Source organism: Kogia breviceps, chromosome 4 (assembly GCF_026419965.1).
Source record: "Kogia breviceps isolate mKogBre1 chromosome 4, mKogBre1 haplotype 1, whole genome shotgun sequence".
Classification (NCBI taxonomy): domain Eukaryota; kingdom Metazoa; phylum Chordata; class Mammalia; order Artiodactyla; family Physeteridae; genus Kogia; species Kogia breviceps.
Genome location: NC_081313.1, coordinates 118,485,567 through 118,510,782, shown reverse-complemented (window position 1 = coordinate 118,510,782; position 25,216 = coordinate 118,485,567). Strand labels below are relative to the sequence as shown.

General features: G+C 53.1%; 1 protein-coding gene across 4 annotated transcripts; it reads left to right on the top strand.

The window, feature by feature from the left end:
• The first annotated feature begins 123 nt into the window (after nt 1-123).
• Nucleotides 124-24,855, top strand: ARAP3 (ArfGAP with RhoGAP domain, ankyrin repeat and PH domain 3). Of its 4 annotated transcripts, none has more exons than XM_067031807.1 (33): nt 124-218; nt 1,906-2,417; nt 2,529-2,590; nt 2,696-2,807; nt 6,627-6,827; nt 6,973-7,042; nt 7,311-7,431; nt 7,521-7,705; nt 7,785-7,891; nt 8,123-8,322; nt 8,421-8,506; nt 8,668-8,850; nt 8,995-9,130; nt 9,751-9,867; nt 10,309-10,456; nt 10,565-10,667; nt 12,521-12,740; nt 13,437-13,500; nt 13,747-13,910; nt 16,713-16,925; nt 17,196-17,301; nt 18,383-18,530; nt 18,920-18,988; nt 19,672-19,746; nt 19,845-19,959; nt 21,566-21,694; nt 21,774-21,907; nt 22,145-22,227; nt 22,324-22,359; nt 22,495-22,558; nt 22,659-22,796; nt 22,999-23,037; nt 23,812-24,855. In XM_067031807.1, exons 2-33 carry the CDS (start codon nt 2,125-2,127, stop codon nt 24,295-24,297), a joined length of 4,407 nt encoding a protein of 1,468 aa, XP_066887908.1. In that variant the 5' UTR covers nt 124-218; nt 1,906-2,124; the 3' UTR covers nt 24,298-24,855. The 4 variants fall into 4 exon arrangements, with proteins under 4 accessions (XP_066887908.1, XP_066887906.1, XP_058917034.2 ...); XM_067031805.1 differs by having other exon boundaries at nt 125-218; nt 1,874-2,417; XM_059061051.2 differs by lacking the exon at nt 124-218 and adding an exon at nt 955-1,020.
• Nucleotides 24,856-25,216: the final 361 nt, after the last annotated feature.

Below are 25,216 nucleotides of genomic sequence, written 5' to 3'. Positions count from 1 at the left end.
CTGCGAGATAAGCACAGCGGTTGGGTAAGGAGCCCAAACCTTTTGGAGGCCGCCGCTTGCACAAGGAGTGGCCGGGGCCCCGCCGAGGGAACCGACGAGCGGGGCGGGGCTGGGCCCCGTCGGGGGAGGGCTGAGGGGAGGCGGGGCCGGCGCGGCAGGACCCGGAGCCTCCGGCAGCGCGTCGGGCACCTGAGAGCCGACTGCAGCCGCTTAGTGAGGTGAGGACCCCCGCGCCCCCGGGACCCTGCCTCCCAGACTCCTCCCCATCACCTCCTCGAGAGCGTTCGTGGGATCCCCGGCGAGCTCCGCGCCGGGGGCCCTCCCCTCTCCCCCTCCCCGCCGCGACCGCCCCTCCCTCCGGTTGCCGGCCTCTGCCCCCTCCCTCCTTGCCCCCTCCCTCGTCGTAGCCGGAGCTGCTCCGCGTGGCCTGGCCCGCCCCCCCCCGCACTTGTGCCCCGCGCACCTCCTAGTTCCCAGTCCCATGCCCTCGAGTCGGGCCTGAGTCACCGGGAAACTGGACTCTGAGTCAGGGTGGGAGGCGCAGCACCCCGGCCCTAGCTTGGGGAGGGGGCTCGGCCACAGAGAGGCAGAGAGAGGCCAGAGCTAATGCTGGGGCGAGAGGGAGTCCTGGCCGGGACCCCGCAGGAGAGAAACTGGGAGAGAGCCGTCAGGGCAGAGGCAGAGACAGAAACCTAGAGCCGGTTTCATGTGGCCAGAGACACAGATGAAACTGAAGACCTAGTTAAAATTGGAGACGGAGGCAGGGAGAGGCTTAAGGACAGAGAGCAAAACAAGGAGAGGGACCAGATGGATTTAGAGGTCGAGATGGAGATGGAGTGGGGTAGGGATAGGGACAGAGTAGAGATAAAACTCGGGGAGACAGAATCCAAGGTAGGTCTAGGTAGTAGAGCAGGGTCAGGGTCAGGCTGGTGGAATGGGACAGAGCCTCAGAGACCTGAGTCCAAAGGCATGAGCAGGGCAAAGGAAGGCTCAGAGAAGGAAGACTTGGAGAAAGCAGAGGTAGGGGGCTGTCATTTCACATTGTGAGTTCCTGCAGGGTGGGTGCTCCTGTTTGCACACACGTACGTGAGAAGATGCTGCAGAGTGAAGACCCTGGTGTACCCCTGGTCCCTCATCTCTCTGACTCAGTTCTCTGCCCCATCCTCACTCCCCAAGTGGCCTCTGCTCAGATGTTGGTACTGCTTAGAGTTCTCTGGGCAGCCTCCCTTGGAGGCAGGATGTGGGGGCAGCCAGAGCCAGAGGGACAGGAAGGAAGTCTGAGTAGAGACAATAGGTGGAAGGGGAGGGGGAACTGGGAACGTCCAGGATTAGGATGGCCCGAGCCTGTACCTCTGGAAACCAGCTCTGGAAACCAGTGGGAGTGGGATCTGCATCTCCCCTCTCCTCTTGTGCCACAGCTGCCCTATCCCCACTCTATGCCACAGCAGGATTGGGGCACATCATGGGCCTTCCTCCCCACTGTCCCCCCTTCACCCTGCAGGAGCAGGGTTCTGGCCTCTTGTCCCAGACTTACTTAGTTGAACGTGCAGTAATGCAGAGGCAGAGCTTTGACCCAGACACAGGGTGGGCAGGAGCTAAGGGACCAACACTGCCATCGGTAAGCCAACTTGCTGTGAGCACTGGGCAAGCCTCTTCCAGTCCCTAGGCCTCCGTTTCCTCATCTGCAAATGAAGGGGTTCACCTGCAATGAGAAAGCATGTTCTGGGATAGATCTGCCCCCAGATTACAGGCCTCTGGTCATTATTCTTTGGAGGAAGACTGGAGTCTGGTACCCCTGTCCCGGCCTCAGACTTTGGGACAGGGAGGGGGAATCTCAGCCTGAGCCCTCCCTTCACCCTGCCCCTCCCCCCAGCAATGGCCTGAGCCCCCATGGCTGCCCCTCAGGACCTGGACATCGCTGTGTGGCTGGCCACGGTGCACCTGGAGCAGTATGCAGACGTGTTCCGGCGGCATGGCCTGGCTACAGCGGGTGCAGCCCGGGGCCTGGGCCACGAGGAGCTGAGGCAATTGGGCATCAACGCCACAGGGCATCGGAAGCGCATTCTGCGCCTGCTGCAGGCGGGCACGGCAGAGGTCTCCCTGGATCCCCAACTGGAAAGTGCCATGGAGCCATCGCCCAGCCCAGCCCCCCAAGCGCAGCCCCCCAAGCCTGTGCCTAAACCCAGGACGGTATTTGGTGGGCTCAGTGGCTCCACCACCACCCAGAGGCCTGGGTTGAGTCCAGCTCTTTGGAGACCAGAAGCATCCAAGAGCCCAGAGCCCAGCCCGAGGTCCCCTCCTGTCCCTCAGAGGTCCTCCTCTGAGCAGCCTTCAGCCTTGAATACTGTGGAGATGATGCCCAATGCCATCTACTTCGGCTTGGACTTAAGAGGCGGGGCACACACAGCTCAGGACATGTGAGTGGAGTTGGCTCCCTGGGGATCCCGTGCTGGGGGCAGGGAGGAACAGGGCATGAGGGCTTGTCCTTCCTTCTCTTTCCTTTAATGACGCTAGACCTTTCCCCCAAGGACCCCAGACAGCTCCCAGACAACTGCCCCCACTCCTGCCCTCAGGCCTGCAACGGGCACAGGTAGGTGGGTTATCATGGGTTTGGGGAAGAGGGGCAGTGCCCTTCAGGACCTCAGACACTCTCACCTGACCTCTTCCCTGTCTCCCCCATTTTTCCTCCGGCCAGTGCACATCATGGACCCTGGTTGCCTGTACTATGGTGTCCAGCCTGTGGGGGTCCCAGGGGTCCCCGACAGAAGAGAAGGCAGAGTTATCTGTCAGGAGAGGGCTGAACACAGGTGAGTGGTCCATGGCATGATGATGTCAGGAAGAGGGGCAGCTTGAGGAACGATTGAGCTGGTGGTGGCCGTGTTTCCCATTATTTGTCAAATGTGCATGGAGTGTCTACTGTGTGCCAGCCGGGTTCTTGAGCTACAGGATGAATATGACAGACCCAGTCCCCCATTAGGGAGCTTGTGACTCAGTAGGGACAGACAGGAAATAAAACAGGTAGACAAAGAAATGGATATATGATTTAAAATAGGGAGAAGTGCCTTTCATTCCTTCATTTAACTCTCTTTATTGAGCACCTACTGAATGCCGGATATCGTTGTAGATACTTGGGATAGATCAGAAATTCCTGCTCTTGTGGGGAGATAGTTAATTAACAACAGATATAATAAATGAGCTACACCATACGTTAAAAGGTGATAAGTGCCGAGGAAAAAATCGAACTGGGTAAGAGGGCTGGGATGGAGTGAGGCAGGGGGAGTGGACTGCAGTTTTTCATTAAGAGTTGCCATTATTAAGAGGATGACATTCGAGCCAAAACTTGAAGGAGGGGACAGAGTTAGCCCTCTTCTAGGAGAAAAGAGTTGCAGGCGGGAATAGGGGCCAGAATAGAGGCTTTAAGGAGGCCAGTTGCCCAGGGGGATCCAGGAGCGATGACAGACAGGGTCGGCCGGCCTGGGGCAGAGTGGGGCAGGGTGGGAAGAGTTGGGGAAGACGCTGCTGTCAGAGAGGTAAAAGGAGCCAGATGGGTAGGACCTTGTAGGGACTTGCTTTTACTCTAAGTGAAATGGGAAGGCAGCCATCGGAAGGGTTTTGACTTACATTTTAAGAATCCCTCTGGTTGCTGTGTTGGGAATGGTCTGTAGGGGGCAAAAGCAGAAGCAGAGAGACTAGTTAGGAGGTTCTTGCAATGATCTAGGTGAGACATCTCAGGCTAGTGTGATGGGAATGGAGATGGTGAGAAGTGGTTGGTTTAGGTTGTAATTTGAAGGCGAACCGTCCTGGTAAATTGAGGTGTGAGAGAAAAGAGCAGTCAAGAATGACTTCAGGGCTTCCCTGGTGGCGCAGTGGTTGAGAGTCCGCCTGCCGATGCAGGGGACACGGGTTCGTTCCCCGGTCCGGGAAGATCCCACATGCCGCAGTGCGGCTGGGCCCGTGAGCCATGGCCGCTCCGCAACGGGAGAGGCCACAACAGTGAGAGGCTCGTGTACCGCAAAAAAAAAAAAAAGAATGACTTCAGGGGTTTTGGTCCGAGCCTGCACTGTCCGTTGTGGTGGCCAATAACCAAGTATGGCTGCTGAACATATGAAGTGTGGCTAGTCTGGTGTGAGCTGTGCTGTAACTAACAACCACATTTCAAAGATTTAGTTCCACAGCACTGTTCTGAGCAACTGAAAGTCCCTGGAGTTGCCATGGTCGGAGATGGGGAAGACTGGGTATAAAGCAGAGGTAGGTGGGGGGCAGATTAGGAGTTCAGTTTTAGATGTGTTGAATTTGAGGTGTGTACTATACACCCAAGAAGAGGTGGCAAATAGGCCACTGGATATACAAGTCTGGAGTTCGGGGAAGAGGTCTGAGCTGCAGATCCAGATTTGTGAGTTGTCAGCATTTAGATGGGTATGTGTAGCTGTGAGTGAGTGTTTATAGAGCAGAGAACCAAGCACACTCCAGTATCAAGAGGTTTGGGAGGGCTTCCCTGGTGGCGCAGTGGTTGAGAATCCGCCTGCCAGTGCAGCGGACAAGGGTTCGATCCCTGGTCCGGGAAGATCCCACATGCCGCGGAGCAACTAAGTACGTGTGCCACAACTACTGAGCCCACGTGCTGCAACTACTGAAGCCCACGCGCCTAGAGCCTGTGCTCCACAACGAGAGAAGCCACTGCAATGAGAAGCCCGCGCACTGCAACAAAGAGTAGACCCGGCTCGCCACAACTAGAGAAAGCCCGCGCGCAGCAACAAAGACCCAACACAGCCAAAAATAAATAAATAAAAATAATAAATAAATTTATTTTAAAAAAAAGAGGTTTGGGAGAAGAAGAACAATCAGCGAAAGAGGCTGAAAAGAAATGGTTAGTGAAGCAGAGGGAAAATCAGGAGAAGTTGATGCCACAGGAGCTAAGTGAAGAAAATGTACAAGGAGGAGGGAGAGGTCAGCTATGTCAAATGCTGCTGAGAGGTTGGGTAAGTTGAGGACTGAGAATTGACCTCTGGAACTGGCAACATGGAGGTCACCCAGGACCTTGACAAGTGCTGAGGGTGAAAGCTTGATCAGAGTGGGCTCAAGAGAGAATGGAAGGAGAGGAGTTGGAAATGTGAAGACAACATTTTTGAGGAGTTTTTCTGCAAAGAAGAGCAGAGAGTTGGAGTGGTTATTGAGAGTAGAAGTGGAGTCAAGAAGGGGGTTTTTATAGCATAGAATGCTACGTATGTTCATAGGTGAATAGGGATGAGCTGGTAGAGAGGGAAAACTAGCTGATGTAGGGGAGAGAAAAGGGAGAAAGTCTGGAGCAGTGTCCTTGTGTAGGTGAGGAGACTGGGATCAAGTGCTCAGAGGACGGACCAGCTTTAGACAGGGCTATTTATTACAGTACCAGGAGGAAGGCAGTGTGTTTGTGGAATGGGACAGATGAGGCACTGGGAGTCTGCGGGGGTTCTCGTCTGATTGCTTCAGTTTCTCAGTGAAGTAGGAAACAAATGGGGTAGAGGTTCTCAACCTCAGCTGCACTATATCCTGGGGAACTTTTTTTTTTTTTGCGGTACGCGGGCCTCTCACTGTTGTGGCCTCTCCCGTTGCGGAGCACAGGCTCCGGACGCACAGGCTCAGTGGCCATGGGTCATGGGCCCAGCCTCTCCGCGGCATGTAGGATCTTCCCGGACCGGGGCACGAACCCGTGTCCCCTGCATCGGCAGGCGGACTCTCAACCACTGCGCCACCAGGGAAGCCCTGGGGAACTTTTAAAACAACAGATGCCTGGGCCTCATTCCCAGAGACTCAAATTTAAGTGTCTGGTGTAGGGCTCATATACAGGTATTTTTAAGTGTCTCAAGTGATTCTGTGCAGCTGAGGTAAGGAACCACTGGAAAGTGATAGAGAATAATGGAGGACTTTCTGAGAAGGAACACATGAAGGATGAGAAGCAGCAGCCCAGGGAAGTGTGCTCTAGGCAGAAGGAACACCATGTGCAAAGTCTCCGGACTGGGGAAGAGAATGTGGCTGGACTGTAGTAAGCGAGGTGAGGGCGATACAGGGTGAGGTCAGGGGAGTTGCCACGGTCTCACTGTACAAAGTCTTGCAGCCCCTGGTAAGGTATCCTAAGTGCAAATGGGAAGTCATTGTAGAGGTTCATGCTGGTGAGTGAAATGCTCTCATTTACATTCTTGAAAGAGCACTCTGGTGTCAGTGGGAGAACTGGTGGGAGGGTGCGAGTGGAAACAGGTGACCAGTTAGGCGATTCCCTTCACCTCGGTGAGAACTGATGGGAGCTTGGTCCCGGGAGAGAAAGGCAAGAACTTTCTGGAGCGATAACCAGTCAGGCTTATTGATGAGATATGGGCAACTGTGGCAGAAAGCCATCTACTCAGCCCTTCCCCAAATTTTCCGCCAAGTAATCCTAACGGCAGAGGCGAAGTACTGAAATTTTTCAAATGCAAAGTCCAAGTATGCTTGGGGAAGAAGCTCCATGCTAGTGTTTTGGGTTCTCAACCTCCCTGTTCCCCTGTTTGAAAAGCAGATCCAGTACCTGCCAGGCATTCCACTAGGCGCTGAGGGTGGGGCTATCCAGGGAACTGGGTCTAATGTGTGTCCCTCTCTGTCTTGGCCCCCACAAGGCTCAGCAGGCAGGATCTGGAGGCACGAGAGGACGCTGGCTATGCCAGCCTTGAGCTGCGGGGGGATTCCACCCTCTCACTGCCCTCCCTGGACACGGAGACCAACGATGACCTCATTTCACCCTATGCCAGCTTCTCCTCCACGGCAGACCGCCCCACGCCCCTGCTCAGCGGCTGGCTAGACAAGCTCTCCCCTCAGGGGTGGGGCTGCTGGGAAGGGAAAGGGAGGGGTGCGTGGGAGGCTGCGTGGTGGTGGTGGAGGTCAGGTCCCAAGTTCTCCCAGCTCCTAGGACGCCCCGGGATGCAGCTTCCACAACTTACTGATCTCGGCCCCTGCCTTCCCCAGAAACTACGTCTTCCAGAAGCGCTTTGTGCAGTTCAATGGGAGGAGTCTGATGTACTTTGGCAGTGATAAGGTAGGTCCGGGAGATGCTACATGGGGCCTGGGGAAAGGGAGAGGGAGAGGGAGGGCTGAGGGAGGCTCAGGATTGGAAGGTCTATCCCCCTGGTGGGGAGGCAGGTACCGCATGACTGGTGTCAGCATCTAAAGGAGCTAGGTTAGCGGCTGTACCCCACTGCTGGCGGGATGAGTGCTGATCTCATTAAAAGTTGGCACTGGCCCCACCAGGGTCAGCGCACATGGCTGAGTTCCTGTCCCCATGGGCCAATGGTCTGTCCCTGCAGGACCCCTTCCCCAAGGGTGTGATCCCCCTGACAGCCATCGAGATGACCCGCAGTAGCAAGGACAACAAGTTCCAGGTCGTCACCGGCCAGAGGGTGTTCGTTTTCCGCACAGAGAGCGAGGGTGAGGGCCAGGGCCTCCCGGGCCAGGGCAGGGCTGGGGAGGCCGGGTGAGCACACAGCCGGCTGACCCGCTTCCCTGTCCCCCGCCAGCTCAGCGGGACACGTGGTGCTCCACGGTGCAATCCTGCTTGAAGGAACAGCGCCTCCTGGGCCACCCCCGGCCCCCACAGCCACCCCGACCCCTTCGCACGGGCATGCTGGAGCTGCGTGGCCACAAGGCCAAGGTGTTTGCTGCGTTGAGCCCCGGAGAGCTGGCCCTGTACAAGAGTGAGCAGGTGAGGAGGGCCGGCCTGGGGCCGAGGGGCCTGACCTAGCCCATTCTGGCCTCACTGTGCCTGCCCCCGACCCTGCCAGGCCTTCTCTCTGGGTATCGGGATCTGCTTCATTGAACTGCAAGGCTGCAGTGTCCGGGAGACCAAGAGTCGCAGCTTCGACCTGCTCACACCGCATCGCTGCTTCAGGTGGGGCCCAGACTGGCAGGAGGCAAGGCTCGGGGAGAGACATTGATGGAGGCACAGGGGTGCAGAGGACCCGGGACCTCCTCAGTAGGTTTCAGTGGGCGTGCACTGACAGGAGGCCAGTGAACAGGGTCAAGGATGTCAGGAGGGTCTGGGCTGGCCCACATGTGGCCAGGGGGATGGAACAGGTCGGGGTGTGTGTCCATGCCCACGGACTGGCTGTCCACCCCTCAGCTTTACAGCCGAGTCTGGGGGGGCTCGGCAGAGCTGGGCGGCCGCTCTGCAGGAAGCAGTAACCGAGACCCTGTCTGACTACGAGGTGGCTGAGAAGATCTGGTCCAATCGGGCAAACCGGCACTGTGCGGACTGTGAGGCCTCCCGCCCGGACTGGGCCGCTGTCAACCTGGGGGTGGTCATCTGCAAGCAGTGCGCAGGTGAGGGCTGGAGCCTGTAGCTGAAATGGGGAGAAGGAGGGAGTTGGGGGCAGGAGGGCTCAGGGCGCCCCTGCCATATGCCCTTCACACCCTAACAGGTCAGCACCGGGCCCTGGGTTCTGGGATCTCCAAGGTGCAGAGCCTGAAGCTGGACACAAGTGTCTGGAGTAATGAGATAGTGCAGGTGAGGAGTCTGAAGAGGAAGAAAGTTTGTGTGGGAGGCCTGGGGTGCGGATGGAAGGAGAGCATGCAGAAAAGGCCTTGGGTCCTGCTTGGGGCAGGATTGGAATGTCTGGGGACTCTTTGAGTTCCTGTCACTTGCCTCTGCCCCTTGTCATCCTACAGTTGTTCATTGTCCTGGGAAATGATCGTGCCAACCGCTTCTGGGCAGGAGCACTACCCCCAGGTGAAGGGCTGCATCCAGATACCGCCCCTGGCCCTCGAGGAGAGTTCATCTCCCAGAAGTACCGGCTAGGTCTCTTCCGGAAACCCCACCCTCAGTATCCAGATCATAGCCAGCTTCTCCAGGTAGAAGGGAGGGCTGGGGCTGATGGGGAGGGGGGAAAGCAGTCTCTGAGTTGAAATGCCTAAACTTGCAGTGTGGGCTGTTTTAGGTGACAGGAGGACTGAGCCCAAGGCTCTCAGGTTGCATCTTGGGGTTTCTCCCTGTAGGCACTATGTGCAGCTGTGGCAGGACCCAACCTGCTAAAGAACATGACCCAGCTCCTCTGTGTCGAGGCTTTTGAGGGAGAGGAGCCCTGGTCCCCCCCAGGCCTCGATGGCAGCTTCCCTGGTCTCCTGCCTGCAGGTAATCCTCACAAATGCCTCCTGTCTCTCCCTGCAAGAACTCTCAGCCCCAACCTGAGCCTTGGTTCTTCTGGGGGGCGGGGCAATTACCTCTCACCCAGCCCATCACAATGGTCCAGCCTGGGCAGTTTCCCAGCCCTCCAGGTCCTTCAGGTCCTATTTCTTGATGTTATGAAATGACCAGTGTCTGGAGTGGATCTGGAGGTTTGAGGTGTTAGTGCTGGCCTACCCCTGATGGGATCAACCAGTAAGCCGGGTCTCACCTCCCCAGGGGTAGTCTAATCATAGAGATGGTCATGTTATAGAGGCTGGTCTCCAGTAGTCATGCCAAAGGGGCCAAGACACTTACAGGATGGCCCATACTCTGAGGCCTCCACCCAGAGCTGACTTGCTGACTGGCTGGTGGGGACAGACAGTGGGCAAGGCCTGGCTTAGAAGCCTCATCACTCCCTGCCACCCTCTTTTCTAATCTAGGTGGTGAGACGTCCCCACTGGGCTCTACTTGGCCATGCTGCCAGTGGAGTTGGGTCCCACTGTCTTGCTTGATTCAATCCCTTCCCAAGGAGGTCAGGCTGTCCCATTACACTGGCTTGACCTGACCACTTCTCCTTCCCCTTGCAGACCCCTCCCCTGGTGTGTACAATGAGGTGGTGGTGCCTGCCACTTACAGCAGCTTCCTGTACTGTGGTCCCATTAGCAACAAAGCTGGACCACCACCCCCTCGCAGGGGCCGAGATGGTAAGAAGGGAGCTAAGGGATGCGAGGAGGTGGGCAGAAACTAGGATGGGCACAGGTGTTCCATAGAGGGATAGGGAAGAGAGGACGGGGCTGGGACACGCCTTGGAGTGGGCTGGGTGCCGGGAGTCAGAGAGGGACCATGGCAGGTGGCAGCATTGGGTGATGGTTGAGAGGCTGTGCTTTAAAGTCAGACTGTGGAGGTCAAATCCCAACTCTGCTACTTTCTACCCATGTGACTTGGGCAAGCTACTCAAATTCTGAGCCTCAGTTTCTCCTTCTGTGAAACAGGATTGAATATAAAACCCACCTCATAGAGCTGTGGAGATAACGTGAGATCATACACAGGCAGAGGGCTTGGCATAGAATAAATATCTGGTAAATGGGAATTCTGACAGTGGGGACAGAGGTCAGCCGCCTGCTGACCCTCAGTTTCCTTCTTAGCTCCCCCCCGACTGTGGTGCGTGCTGGGTGCAGCTCTGGAAATGTTTGTGTCAGAAAGCAGCCCTGAACCCCTCAACCTCATCCAGCCCCAGGATGTCGTATGTCTGGGTGTGAACCCCCCACCCACTGACCCAGGTGACCTCGACAGGTAACACCCGCCATGTTCCCTGAACACCCCTTTTCCCTTCCTGAGCCTGAGCCTGCCAGCCCCCCTCACTCACCCCCATTCTCCTCCCGGACCTCATCTTCTCTCCAGGTTCCCCTTTTCCTTTGAGCTCGTTCTCACTGGGGGTAGGATCCAGCATTTTGGCACAGATGGAGCTGACAGTCTGGAGGCCTGGACCAGCGCCGTGGGCAAGGTGAGATAGCCGAGACCCCCTCCCTGACAGCTCATGGTTTCCCTGTCCCCACCTGTCCCCATCCTGTCCTCTCTTATTCCTACAGCCACTCCTACCCCTTCCACTAACAGCTAAGGTTGACTGAGAACTTATTCTGTACCAGGCCCTGTGTTAAACGCTGCCCACTCAATGTCTCAGTTAAATTTCACAACAACCCTCAGAGGTAAGGATTATTAATACTTCACACCTAAAGAACTCAGAGGTTATGAAGTCACGTGGTCAAGGTCACAGAGCTAGGAGGCAGCAGAGCACAGGACGAAAATCAGGCCTCTGTCTCCAAAGCTCATGGGCCAAACCTCACTGTGCTGGGCCTCTTCCCACAGAGAGGCTGCCTCTGACTCCCGCTCCCTTCTCCCAACCCTCAGATCTCCAAGTCCACAGGCAAAGCTGCCTCCATCTGTTCCACCTTCTCCATTCCCAGGCAAGCCACTCTCTCTCCACCCTGCACCCCCTCTGTGGCATTAAAAGTTCAGGAGCGAGAGTCAGATATCCTGGGATTTGAGTCCTCCAACTCTCACATGTGAGCTCTTCCATATGAGTAGAGTGGTGTAAAAGACCCCACCCCCTAGTGTTGAGGATTAAGTGACACGCGAGGCCTACACTGCCCGGCACGCAGCAAGCTCTCCACCTGTGGGTGTTGAAGTAGTAATGGCAGTGATGTTGACAATTGCTCCCATCCTTAAACAGCTTTTCCCCCAGCCCTGCTTCACCTTCAACTCATCATCCTGGCGCCCTCCTGACAACTCCGTAGAAAGTTGTGTGCTCTGGCAGCCTACAGTTCCTCCTTAACCCCTTGTGGCTGCCCCCCTCTGCCATACTCTTCTGAGCTGCTACCCTGCAGGTGGCTGGTGACTTGCCCTTGGTAAAGTCCAAGGGCCTCCTTCTGGCCTCACCAGGTAGTCTCTGCATCTCATACTCCTCTGTGGGAAATGCTCCCCTGCTTTGGCTTCTGACCCCACTCTCCTGGTTTGCCTGTAACTCCTCACACCAACAAGTTATCTCCATATCCTCTAAGGGCTCTGTCATGGCCCTCCCAGCCAGGTCCAAGTCTCTTCGTATTATCTACTTTCCAAAAATCTAGCCCATCCTTTAAGGCAGTGCTGCTCCAAGTGTGGTCTGTTAACCCATCCTGGCCCAGCGACTCTGTTATGGCCCATGACAGCTTAAGTACAGGGCTTGAGTCAGCATTTAGAGTCTTTCATAGCAATTTGACAGAGAGATTTTATGTGTGCAATCTAATTTAAAAACTGGGGGCTTATTTTGTATGTCTTTCTCTTCTCATTTCATTTTTCTAGTAATTCGTTTTGTTGCTTTTTAATGAAAGTGTTGGTTAGTGACAGATTGGAAAATTTTTTTAAAACTCCCTGTTCCTTCACCGCAAGTAGCTTGAGAAGCACTGCTTTGAGGTTCACCTCGAATAGGCCTTTCTCCATGAAGCCTCTGCCTGGCCCAAGGGGGTGGGACTTCCCGGGACCTCGTGACTCTTCGGTTACAGCATGTAGCTACCCATTCTGTCTTCCCCTACATCCCAATGAAGGGCATAAGGCTGCCTGCCACGCAGGGGTCTTCTCTGGGTTGGCTGGAGCAAGTCAAATTGAATTGCATTTCTTTCTTGTTTTTCTCCATCCATCTCCTGTCTCCTTCACCGGTCTTTCCTTCACTCTCTCCCCATCCCTTTCATTCCTCTGTTTCCTTGCCTTTCTCTCCATGTCTTTCTCTGCCTTTCCCTATCCCTCTCACTCTTACTTCTCTCCCCCACCCCTTGTCTCTTTCCCCATTTTCCTCTCTCCCCTTGTCCTCCTCCTGCCTCACAGTGGTTCTCGCCACTGAGCTGTCACCAGCTGCTGGGCCCTGGGCTGCTGCGGCTGGGCCGCCTGTGGCTGCGGTCCCCTTCCCATACTGCCCTGGCCCCTGGCCTCTGGCTGTCTGGGTTCGGACTTCTTCGTGGAGATCACCTCTTCTTGTGCCCAGCATCGGGCCCTGGCCCCCCAGCCTCCGAGGACATGGTTCATCTGCGCCGGCTACAGGAGATCAGTGAGCAGGGCTGGGGGCAGGGATGAAGGGTGGCTATGGGGGGTTAGGGTGGGTAGTGGACCTTCATCTATTTGGGGGTCCCTATGGGAGACAGCAGGAATAGTGGATTCAGGCACAAGTTCTGGAGTCAAATTGCCCAGATTTAGACCCCCACCTCCATCACTTCCTGGCTGTGTGACCTTGGACAAGTTACTTAACCTCTCTGTGCTTTAGTTGCCTCATTTTCACAACAGGCACAATATTAGGGTTGTAATGAGTTTCAAATAAAGCAATGCATGTAAAACACTTATCACAGTCTTTCAGGAGGCATCTTGTAGGTGTTCAATAAATGTTATTTGTTATAAATGTTATCGTTATTATCATTATTTGGAGTTGCTTGCTTGTTGGGAACTAGAAAAAGGGACTGGGAATTCTCATTTCCTCCTAAAAGAGGACCAGTGTAGGATAGTGCTTTGAGGTTTTGGAGACAAACTTGAGTTCTATTTTATAGCAGGTAATCTGAGGCAAGTTACTTAACCTTTCTGAGCTTATGTGTCACTTGTAAAATGGGGATAACAATATGTAACTCACAGGATTTATTGCAGTATTGTTTGTAAGGCTCCTAGCATGGAACCTCCGTACCTTAAATACTTAATAAATATTAGTCACTATGATGAAGACGACGATGATGATAATGTCCAATGATTCTCCTCCCAGGTGTGGTCTCAGCCACTGACACCCCAGACAAGAAAGAGCATTTGGTTCTGGTGGAGACAGGAAGGTAAGTCTTGCCGCTACCCTTGACTCTGGGCCTCCCTTTCTAGAGCACAGCTCACACCCTCCACCCTGGCCTGCTGGACCACTGCCCACTTCCTCAAAGTCACTTCCCTAGTTCAGGGGCCCTGGCTGGATTGGGTGTTGTTGCCCCCTGCTGGTGTCTCTGGGAGGTCTGGTCCTTGTGCTCCTGGGCCTCTTAGTCTGAGGACTCCTCTGGAGCTGGCTCTGACTCGAGTCTCTTGGGTCTCAGGACACTGTATCTGCAGGCAGAAGGCCGGCTAGACTTCTCAGCGTGGAACGCGGCCATTGCCGGGGCAGCTGGTGGGGGAGGCACAGGGCTGCAGGAGCAGCAGATGAGCCGGGGTGACATCCCCATCATTGTGGATGCCTGCATCAGTTTTGTCACTCAGCATGGTGAGTGGGTACTGGCTGACACCGAGTGGGGGATGGGGAACATGGGCACAGCCGGGGGGCGGGTATTTGCCCCATGTGTGTGTGATTTGCCTTCAAAAGCTTTGCCTCCAGAGACTGCAGCCTGACAGCAACGACTGTATGACCCTTGGCAAGCTGCTTTGCTTTTGTGAGCCTCAGTTCCCTCATCTTTAAAATGGGGCTACTAACAGTCTCATCTTCCAAAATAGTTGTGATAGTGAGATAACACATGTAAAGCATTTAGCGCAGGACCTGGCAGGTAGTGAAGTGTTCCAAGGCAGCTGTTACTGGGGTGTGGGCACGGAATGACGGTGGCACTGAGTTGTGACTGAAGATGCAGAGCCATGGAGAACAAAGAGCGGGGCAGCTACAAGGCAAGAGCCACACTGTGCAGCAAAATCCTTGGGGCTCTGAGCAGAATTATTCTGTGTGGGAGGTTTTCCAGCCATAAAGGATCAGCTATGCAAGGGGTTCCCAGAATTCTTTGTGAGTTTTTGAGCTCCGTTTTATTTTCTTTCCCAAGTAAGGACTAAGTTGAATCTTTTTTCCCTGCAAACCCTCTTTAGAAGGCTGGGCTCTTGAGAAGGAAAATTCACAGAAAACTAAGCAGGACAGTCAAGGGGAAAAAGGCACATCCATGCACCGACAAGTAGTCGTGCTTACTACATGGACAATGGGTAGTCAGTGGCTAAAGACATTCTCCACGCCTTGGCAGCAGCCTCGTGCACTGACTTCCCCCACTCACTAGACCCTTATCCCCTTCCCAGCCTCCCTCGTGTTCATAAGAGGATTGAAGTCAGAGGCCCAGTGAAAACGCCCTGGGGCAAGTGTGGGTGTTCTTCCCTGCTCCTCCACAGTTCCTGCACGGCCACTCTTCATTCAACAAATGTTTATTGAGCTGCTCCCCTGTGCCAGACACGGGGGATATGGCAGTGAACGAGGAAGGTTCTATGAAGCTCAGAGACTGGTGGGAGAGATGGGTAATAATTAAGAAAACAAATACAGTCAGTTCTCGTGATTCACGGTAGTTATATTCTATAAAGTCACTGAGAGGACTGGATCAATGGATGCTGAACCGTTGCCCCAGTGGAAATACAGGGTTAGGTTCCTGGGAAACTCTGGTCATATTTTCATTAATTGATCAATATGTAACTTTGTTTTATGTGTGTTTTTGTTTAAAGACACATTTTTTTAAGCTTCCATCTTTTTTTTTCCTCTTTTTTTTTTAAAGTGAAGTATAGTTAATTCATACTATTGAATGTGTTAGTTTCAAGTATATGGCAAAGTGATTCAGTTTTATATATATATATATATATATATATATATATATATATATATTTATATATATTCTTTTCCATTATAGTTATTATAAGATATTGAGTATAGTTCCAAGCTTTCATCTTTAAAAATATTTTTTATTGAAGTATAATATTAGGTAAATTACAAGGGTACAATACAGTGATTCACAATTTTTGAAGTTTATAGTCCATTTATAGTTATTCTAAAATATTTGCTGTCTTCCCTGTGTTGTACAATATATTCTTATAGCTTATTTTATTTTATTTTTTTAATTTTTAAATTTAATTTTATTTATTTTTTTATACAGCAGGTTCTTCTTAGTCATCAATTTTTTTTTTAACATCTTTATTTGAGTATAACTGTTTACAATAGTGTGTTAGTTTCTCCTTTACAACAAAGTGAATCAGTTATACATATACATATGTTCCCATAACTCTTCCCTCTTGTGTCACCCTCCCTCCCACCCTCCCTATCCCACCCCTCTAGGTGGTCACAAAGCACAGAGGTGAACTCCCTGTGCTATGCGGCAGCTTCCCACTAGCTATCTAATTTACATTTGGTAGTGTGTATTTGTCCCTGCCACTCTCTCACATCGTCACAGCTTACCCTTCCCCCTCCCCATATCCTCAAGTTCTTATAGCTTATTTTATACCAAATAGTTGGAACCTCTTAGTCCCCTACCCCTATACTGCCCCTCCCCCATTCCTTCTCTTCACCGGTAACCACTAGTTTGTTCTCTGTATCTGTAAGTCTGCTTTAAAGATACTTTATTTAATATAAATTGTTGATTTGTTAATTTTGACCTCACAGACAGCAATACTCAGCAACTCATGCCTGAACAAAGTTTATCTGACACATGTATTTTCTCAACAAGGCATATCACAGCCTTCTTGTGCTTAGGAACACTAGACAGCACTTCAGCACTACACTTGGGGCTAGTTTAAACAGTGAAATCCCCCCCCCCACCAAAAAAGAAGCACAAGATGCAAAAAATGTGACTTTAACTATACCACGAAATGACACTTGTTTACCGTATGAGGCCTTAGCTAGAAACATGTCCATCAGGCAACTCAAAATTTTCTCCACTTGGGCATGTTCACAACTGACTGCAAAGTGCCACAAGTATTGATTTGGGGGTTCCAAATAAACTTTAGCAAGTCGATGAATTCATAAGTATAGAACCTGTGAATAACGAGGCCTGAGTGTAATGTGATTTCAGAGAGTGCTATTTAAAGATCAAAGTGGTGAGGGGAGAGAGAAAGAGAGAGTGAAGGGGGTTGCTGTGTGATAGTGTGGTTAGGCAAGGACCTTCTGATGATGAGGGCTGGCCCGGGACCTGAGAAGCAAGACCACAGAGGCCGATTTCTTCCTCTCTGACCCTCCTACCTCCAATAGCCATATACCATGAGGGGTGATGGACAGGATGCTGGGTGGGTGGTGGCGGGTCTTTGGGCAGCGGTGAGCTGAGATGATGGCTGTTCTCAGGGCTCCGGTTGGAGGGTGTATACCGGAAAGGGGGTGCGCGAGCCCGCAGCCTGCGGCTCCTGGCTGAGTTTCGGCGGGATGCCCGGTCAGTGAAGCTCCGACCAGGGGAGCACTTTGTGGAGGATGTCACCGACACGCTCAAACGCTTCTTTCGGGAGCTTGATGACCCTGTGACCTCTGCTCGGTTGCTGCCTCGCTGGAGGGAGGCTGCCGGTAGGTGCCTCCAAGATCCCTAAGAACTCCTCACCGACAACCAAGACGCAACCAGGAACTCCACCCACCCCACCAGAATCCCTGAGCCTCCCTTGTGGGATTGGGTGGCCCCTCTCCCCAGTACTCCCCCACTGGAAGATCACCCAGGGACTCAGCTCAAGGCAAGGTGGGAAGGGGGCAGAAACACATCCATCCTGGGTTTGTTTCTCTAAAAATCCCTCTACTGTTCCTTCCCTGACCCTCTCCAACCCTTCCCCATCCCATCCCCAGAGCTGCCCCAGAAGAACCAGCGCCTGGAGAAATACAAAGAAGTGATTGGCTGCCTGCCACGGGTCAACCGCCGCACGCTGGCCACCCTCATTGGGCATCTCTATCGGTCAGTACAGCCAGACCCCCTGCAGGCTTCCTCTCTGACCCTTCATCACCTCTGTCCACCCCCCTGGCTTACATTGACATATTCATCCCACAGATAATTGTTAAGTGAAGGTATCACAACATAAAGGCTCACAGCATGGACTTTGTAGTCAGACAGACCTAGGCCTTAATCTGGCTCCACTATTCTAGCGCATGACTTTATTTTTTAATTTATTTTGGCCACGCTGCGCGGCCTGCGGGATTTTAGTTCCCTAACCAGGGACTGAACCCGGGCCCTTGACGGTGAAAGCTCAGAGTCCTAACCACTGGACCGCCAGGGAATTCCCTAGCGTGTGGCTTTAGAGAAGTTATTTGCTGTCTCTGAGCCTCGGTTTCCTCATTTGTAACAGGAAGGTGGTATAAGGAATAGTATCCACCTCATAGGTTATACGAGATTTAAATGAGATGATCCTTGTAAACTTCTTACTACAGCACCTGGCATGTATGTAGTAAGCATTCAGAAATGGTGAGCAATCAGTATTATTTTGTTTTATTTATTATCTATGCCGGGCAAAGATTAGATGTTGAAGACACAAAGAAGAATAAGATGCACATCTACCTTTACTAGTCTATTGGGGAGACAGAATTTTAAATGATTCCAGGGTGAGCCTCAGCTCTGTTGCACTGATTACACTATATCACAGGGACTGGACAACTATGGCCTATGGGCCAGATCCAGCCCATTACTTGTTTATGTAAATAAAGTTTTGTACATAAAATATAAAGTCATGCCCATTCATTTATATATTTTCAATGGTTCCTTTCACCCTACACGGCAGACTGTGCAGCCTGAAAGCCTAAAATATTTACTCTCTATCCCCTTACATAAAAAGTTTGCTGACCCCTATTTATAAGTCTGTCTATCCCCTAGACCGGGAGCTCTTAGAGCCAGGGTTTTGTTTAACTCACTGCCATATCCCAAGTGCTTAGCTCAGGGCTTGGCATACAGTAGAGACTCAATAACCGTTTGCTGAATGAAGGCAGGGGTCGATGAACGAGTGAGCAGAAGCTCACTGCATTCCTCATGACACACCCCTCTGCAGGGTGCAAAAGTGTGCGGCTCTAAACCAGATGTGCACGCGGAACCTGGCCCTGCTATTTGCACCCAGCGTGTTCCAGACGGATGGGCGGGGGGAGCACGAGGTGCGGGTGCTGCAGGAACTCATCGACGGCTACATCTCTGTGTTTGATGTAAGCTTTCCCAACCCCTGACCTACAGCCCCTCTTCCTGGACTCTGGATCCTGCTCACCCTAACAAAGGCCCAGCCTAGCCCTCTGAAGGCCTTCCGCATCAGGAACCACCACCCAGAGCCCTGGGCCCCAATCTCCTATAACCATGCCCCTAACATCCTTGCCCCGTTGGTTCTTAGCTCTTCTGGCCTCTAACCCTCTCCTTCAGGTGCTCCGGTCTTGCACATCTCTCCCTGCTTCCCTCCTTTCCCAGCAGCTCACCCTCCCCAATGCGTGCACGCGCACAGCACGCGCGCGTGCACACACGCACTTGTACGCACGCACACGCACGCACACACTCGCGCACGCACACACGCGCACGCACACACACCCTTTTGGCTCTTCCACAGATCGACCCGGACCACGTAGCTCAGATTGACTTGGAGGTCAGTCTTATCACCACTTGGAAGGATGTGCAGGTAACTTGTCCTGACCCTAGACTCCCGAGTGGGCCAGGAGGGGACATCAGGACAGGAAGGTGACCTTCTGCTTCTGGACACTGGCCCTCAGCTCTTTGGGACACAGGAAACCCAAGGAGAGGAGTGCTTTGGGGAAGGGTTTTGGTTTAGGATTTGCTCCATTTATTCCACCATGAGGATTCTTTACAAAAGGGTGGCAGGAGCACTTCAGTTTCATGTGTAAGAGATCCAAGGAAGGGTTAGCTAAGTTAGACAAATAGGTGAGAATAATAACAAATACAGTAGCAAACAGCTGAGGACTAATTATATTCCAAGCACCTGTAATCTCACTTTAGCATCACCCAACTCCAGGAGGTAGGTAGTCCCATTTTTTTAAAGAAACTGAGGTTTGGAGGGTCACTTACTCAAGGCTGTACTGTAGCAAGTGGCAGAGTTGGAACCCAGACAGTCTGACTCCAAACCTGTCTTCCCAAGCACAACTGCACTACCTTGGGAAGCTCTGTACATAGTTCCGCCATGCTTGGAGTTTTTTCTCTTTGAAGGACCTGAGCGATGTTTGGAGTGAGGGTTGGGAGGAGGCTTCTGTGGGGCGGGGAAGCACTCATGAGGCAACCTGAGGAGTCCTTTGACCTTGATTCTTTGCACCGTCTGGGTCCTCCTGATTTCTTTACCCCTCCCCTCAGCTGTCCCAGGCTGGAGACCTCATCATGGAGGTTTTTATAGAGCAGCAGCTCCCAGACAACTGTGTCACCCTGAAGGTCAGTCCTGAGGGGACAGGAGGGGAGATGAGAGGATGGTGGGGGACAGGAGCAATGGCCTGACCGGCACGGGTCCTGTGCTCTTGCCCTGACCCCAGGTGTCCCCGACACTGACTGCCGAGGAGCTGACTAACCAGGTACTGGAGATTCGGGGGACGGCAGCCGGGATGGACTTGTGGGTGACGTTTGAGATTCGAGAGCATGGGGAGCTTGGTGAGTATGACCGTGCATGTGCGTGTGCACGTGTGGCGTGGAGTGAAAGTCACCAAGACTTCTGTGTCACCAGATGTGCAGTTGCCCACTTGCTCTTCCTCAGTTCTCTCTGCTCTCTTGGCTTTCGTGGGCCCCACAAAACCTTGGTTTCCCTTCCACCTCAAAGGAGGCTTCTCTTTCTCCTTTGCCCAGACTCCAAATGCTAGAGGGACCCAGGGCTCAGTCTTCAACCCTCTTCCTTTTCTCTGTCTACATTTTTACCTTGGATGAGCTCATCCATTCCCATGGCTCTAAATGCCATTAATAAGCTGGCCCCCAAATGTTTATGTGTGACCCAGACCTCTCCTCTGAGCTCCGGACTCACATATCTAGCTGGCTACTTGATACATCCACTTGTACATCTTATAGCATCTCACATTTAAAACGTCTAAGACCAGGACTTCCCTGGCAGTCCAATGGTTAAGGCTCCACGCCTCCACTGGAGGGGCTGCGAGTTCGATCCTTGGTTGGGGAACTGAGATCCCATAAGCCACATGGCACAGCCAAAAAAAAAAACCGACAAAAAAAGTCTAAGACCAAACTCAATTCCAAGTCCCCTCCCCTAACAAAATGCCCAAGCCATTTCCTAGTTTCCCTAACTCAGTCAGTGCACCAGCATTCACCCAGTTATCAAGGCCAGACACTTTGGAGTCCTCTGGGACTCCTTCCTTTCCTTCATCTTCATACCCAGTGGCCAACTAGTCCTCTTTAGTCTTTTCGAATCTATCACCTCTCCATCTCCATCGTTACCACCAACCTAGTTGAAGTCACCATGACCTTTCTGCTCCCCAGCATTCACCACTAAAATGTACCGCCCGGGAAAGAGCATAGCTGGCCAATGTTCCCTTCCCGCCCCCCAGCAATCCATTTTCCGCGCAGCAGTCAATGAGCATTTCAAGCATAAATCATCATGCTGTTTGCATGGTTAAACCCTTCCAATGGCTTCCCATTGAACTTAAAATAAAATTCAAACCCCTTACTGTAGCCCACAAGACCCTGAATGTCTGGCCCTTGCTTATTTCTCAGACCTCATCTCACATAACGTATTCTCTTTGATTGAGCCACACTGACTGTTTAGTTCCTCAAGCACATCTTTCCTAACTCAGGCCCTTTGGTGTTGCATTTTGTCATGCCTGAAGTCTTCTTCCCCCGATCTCAGCGTGGCTTGTTCTTCCCAATCCTTAGGCCCTCTGAGTCTCACCTTCAAATGCCTCCTCTGAAAGGCTTTGCCTGGTCACCCTATCTCAGTAGCTGCCCTGTTACTCTCTCTCAGCTTCTTATTGCTTCTTTCAGAATAATGGTTTGTCTTTAATTACCTCATTTACTTATCTGTTATTCTCTGCTCCCTCGCCAGGCTGTGGGCTTTGTGAAGGCAGGCCGTGTGTTTCATGCTCCCCACTGTATCCCCAGGGCAGCCCAGCACCTGGCACAGTCAGTGCTAAATAATGTCTGTGGCTGGATGGTGGAATGGACGAATAAATGAATGAGTGACTGGTGGGCGAAGAGGTGGGGGCTCCAAGCTGTGGATCGATATCTGGTTGATACCTACCCTCATCTTGCCCCTTAGAGCGGCCACTGCACCCCAAGGAAAGGGTCCTAGAGCAGGCCCTACAATGGTGCCAGCTCCCAGAGCCCTGCTCGGCCTCCCTGCTCTTGAGAAAAGTCTCCCTGGCCCATGCTGGCTGCCTCTTCACAGGTGAGCCTCCTGCTTCAGCCCAGCACCTCCCAGGCCTCTTTCAGAGACCCTCCACCTAGCCCTGCCCATCTGTGCCCAGGTATCCGGCGTGAGAGCCCACGGGTGGGCCTGTTGCGGTGTCGGGAAGAACCGCCCCGCTTGCTGGGAAACCGCTTCCAGGAGAGATTCTTTCTGCTGCGTGGCCGCTGCCTGCTGCTTCTCAAGGAGAAGAAGGTGGGCCCTGGGCGAGCAGGGAAGGATGCTGGGTGGCCGTGTGGGAGGAGCCCTGACTGCACTGACCCTGTCACTCCACAGCCCATGTTCTCATCAATCTCATTACTTCCCTGGCCCTTTGACTTCTGTGACCCTTTGACTTCACACAACCCCAGTGCTTCCATGACTTCTTGACCTCCTTAACCACGATCCTTCTCTCTCACCTCCCAACCTCACTGACTGCCTTCATGTTGTCAGAGCTCTAAACCAGAACGGGAGTGGCCTTTAGAAGGTGCCAAGGTCTACCTGGGAATCCGCAAGAAGTTCAAGCCTCCCACCCCGTGAGTTTTTTTCCCCAGTCCACACTTCTAGAGCCTTCCTGCTGCCACCCTTCTGGCCTTACTGATCACCCATCACTGTTCTCCTTTGCCTCTCAGGTGGGGCTTCACGTTGATCCTGGAGAAGATGCACCTGTGAGTACCTCCCAGCCTGGCTTCTCCTGTGGCGCAGTCAGGCTCCCTGTCCTCTACCTCCTCGCGTTTTCTGTCTTCCATCCTTCTAGTTGTGCCCCCTTCCCCTCCTGCTGATTCCCCTCTGATCACCCCCAGCTACCTGTCCTGCACGGACGAGGATGAGATGTGGGACTGGGCCACCAGCATCCTCAAAGCCCAGGTGAGGGGAAGGAGAGAGCTGAAGGGTAGGTCTGTGGGCTCAGCACTAACCCTCAGCACCTCCCATGCCCACTAGTGCCACCCCCTCACCCTCTCTCCAGCACGATGACCAGCAGCCAGTGGTCTTACGACGCCGTTCCTCCTCTGACCTCGCCCGTCAGAAGTTTGGCACCATGCCTTTGCTGCCCATCCGTGGGGATGACAGTGGGGCCACCCTCCTCTCTGCCAATCAGACCCTGGTGAGGTCCCCCTAGCCTGCCCCAACCCTTCCGGGTCCCTGCTCACGCCCTTGCCACACTGCAGGAAGGAGTGGCGTGCCTCCCAGCCTGGTGCCCCCTCTGCCTTCTCTGTGCCCCAGTCTCTACCCCTGCCTCCTGTTGCCAGGCCTCACTGTGTCTCTGTGTCTCTCCCTCCCTGCCTCCCCACCCCACCTGTGCCCAGCGGCGACTTCACAACCGGAGGACCCTGTCCATGTTCTTTGTGAGTACTGTGCCTGCTCCAGCTGTGTGCCTGTCAACCCTGTGTTCCTCTGTGCTGCCTGAGCCGGTGTGCTCTCTGTATTTGTCCTGATGCAGACCATCATTGAGTGTGTGTATGTGCGTGTGTGTGTGTGTGTGAGAGAGAGAGTGTGTATTGGGACCAAAAGGAATGAGGAAAACAAGGGATGGTAGGATGCAGTGAGGAAAGGGGGAAGTGGTCACAGGACCTGAGAAATAGAAAGGAAGTGGTTAAGTGAATGCATTTTGGAGTCAGACAGACCTGGGTTCAAGCCCCAGCACCACCTTTTACTTAACTGTGTGATCTTGGGCAACTTTTTTTTTTTTTTTTTTTTTTTTTTTTTTTTTTTTTGCGGTATGCGGGCCTCTCACTGCTGTGGCCTCTCCCGTTGCGGAGCACAGGCTCCGGACGCGCAGGCCTAGCGGCCATGGCTCACGGGCTTAGTTGCTCCGCGGCATGTGGGATCTTCCCGGACCAGGGCACGAACCCGTGACCCTTGCATCGGCAGGCGGATTCTCAACCACTGCGCCACCAGGGAAGCCCTTGGGCAACTTTTTTAACCCCTTTGTACCTCAGCTCACTCACCTGCAGTGTAACCATCATACAGGGTTGTTTTTGACATCATACATGCAAAGTATTTTGCAGCATCTGGTAAAGAGGAAGAGCTCAATAAATGTTAGCAATTAATAATCTGGTAACAGATAATCTGGTAACGCTAACTCTGTGCCTGCCTCTGGTTACCCCATCCCCATCCAGCCGATGAAGTCATCCCAGGGGTCTGTGGAGGAGCAAGAGGAACTGGAGGAGCCTGTGTATGAGGAGCCGGTGTATGAGGAAGTGGGGGCCTTCCCCGAGCTGACCGAAGACACCTCCACCTCCTTCTCCATCACACCGGAGTGGACAGCCAAGCCAGAGACCCCACTGGCCAGCCAGAGGTCCTTTGATCAATCTCCTCTGTCCAAAGCAGGCCCCCTGGGCTGGGAGGAGAGACCACCTGAGCCCCCTCCGGGGCCCCCTTCAAAGAGCAGCCCCCAGTCACATGGGTCCCTGGAGGAGCAGCTGCTCCAGGAGCTCAGCAGCCTCATCCTGAGGAAGGGAGAGACCACCGTAGGCCTGGGCAGCCCTTCTCAGCCCTCCAGCCCCCAGCCCCCGAGCCCCAATGGCCTTCCGACACAGACACCTGGCTTCCCCACCCAAGCTCCCTGTACTTCCAGTCCATCCCCCAGCCAGCCCCTTACATGACCCTGGGACCAGCAGTCTGAGGGGTAGGTAACCAAAGACCCAAGCTCTCCCCATGGCAGACACTGCTGGGAGCATCCTTTGCCCTGGTTGATAAGACTCTAGAATCCAGTATGGTGCTGTGGAAGGAGAACGGGGCCGAGAGCTCCCGAGGCTGCGTCCTGCTCAGAGAAAGGCAGGTCGTGGTGCCTCTCTGGGCCTCCGCTGACTTACCTGTACCGTGAAGTAACTGAAATAAGGAGAATGGTGAATCTCAAACTGTTTCTCAGAGGTGTAAGCCCCACATAGTTTCCCTCGAGAAGGGCAACTTCCACTTTATGTATTTGATATGTAGGGGTTCTATGAGAGATTTGGGGTTTGAAAAGAATGGTTTTATGAATTAACAAAAAAAAAGATTTGGAAGGCACAGATTTGAATGATCTCCAAGTTTATCCTACCCCACCTTCAACATTCAGAGACTACAGTGAAGCCCCAGAGTGGGGAGGTTGATTAGGGCTGGGAACTGGGGCAAAGAGGAGCCAAAAAGGATGGGTCATTGTTAATAAACCTTGGAACAAAAACTGCCATTTTTTACTTCATTCATTCATTCAGTTATTCAACAGATGTATATTGAACACCTAATTGGTGCCAGCTATTGAGGATATAGTGTGAACAAAAGAGATGGCGATCCTTGCTTTAAGGGGAACAGAAAATGCGCACAGAAACAAAGTCAGGGCTGTGAAGAAACTAAACCAAAGTGATGTGCTTGTGGAGGTGACATTTGGGCTGGGTGGAAGGGGAAAGCCTCTGTGAAGAGCTGAAATGTAAAGGTAAGAAGCCAGGCATGTGGAGTGCTGGGAGAAGGAGCACTCCAGAAGGAAAGGGAAGGCAGTAGGCATGAAGGCTCTGCAACGGAAAGGGAGATGGCATGTTGAGGGAAGAG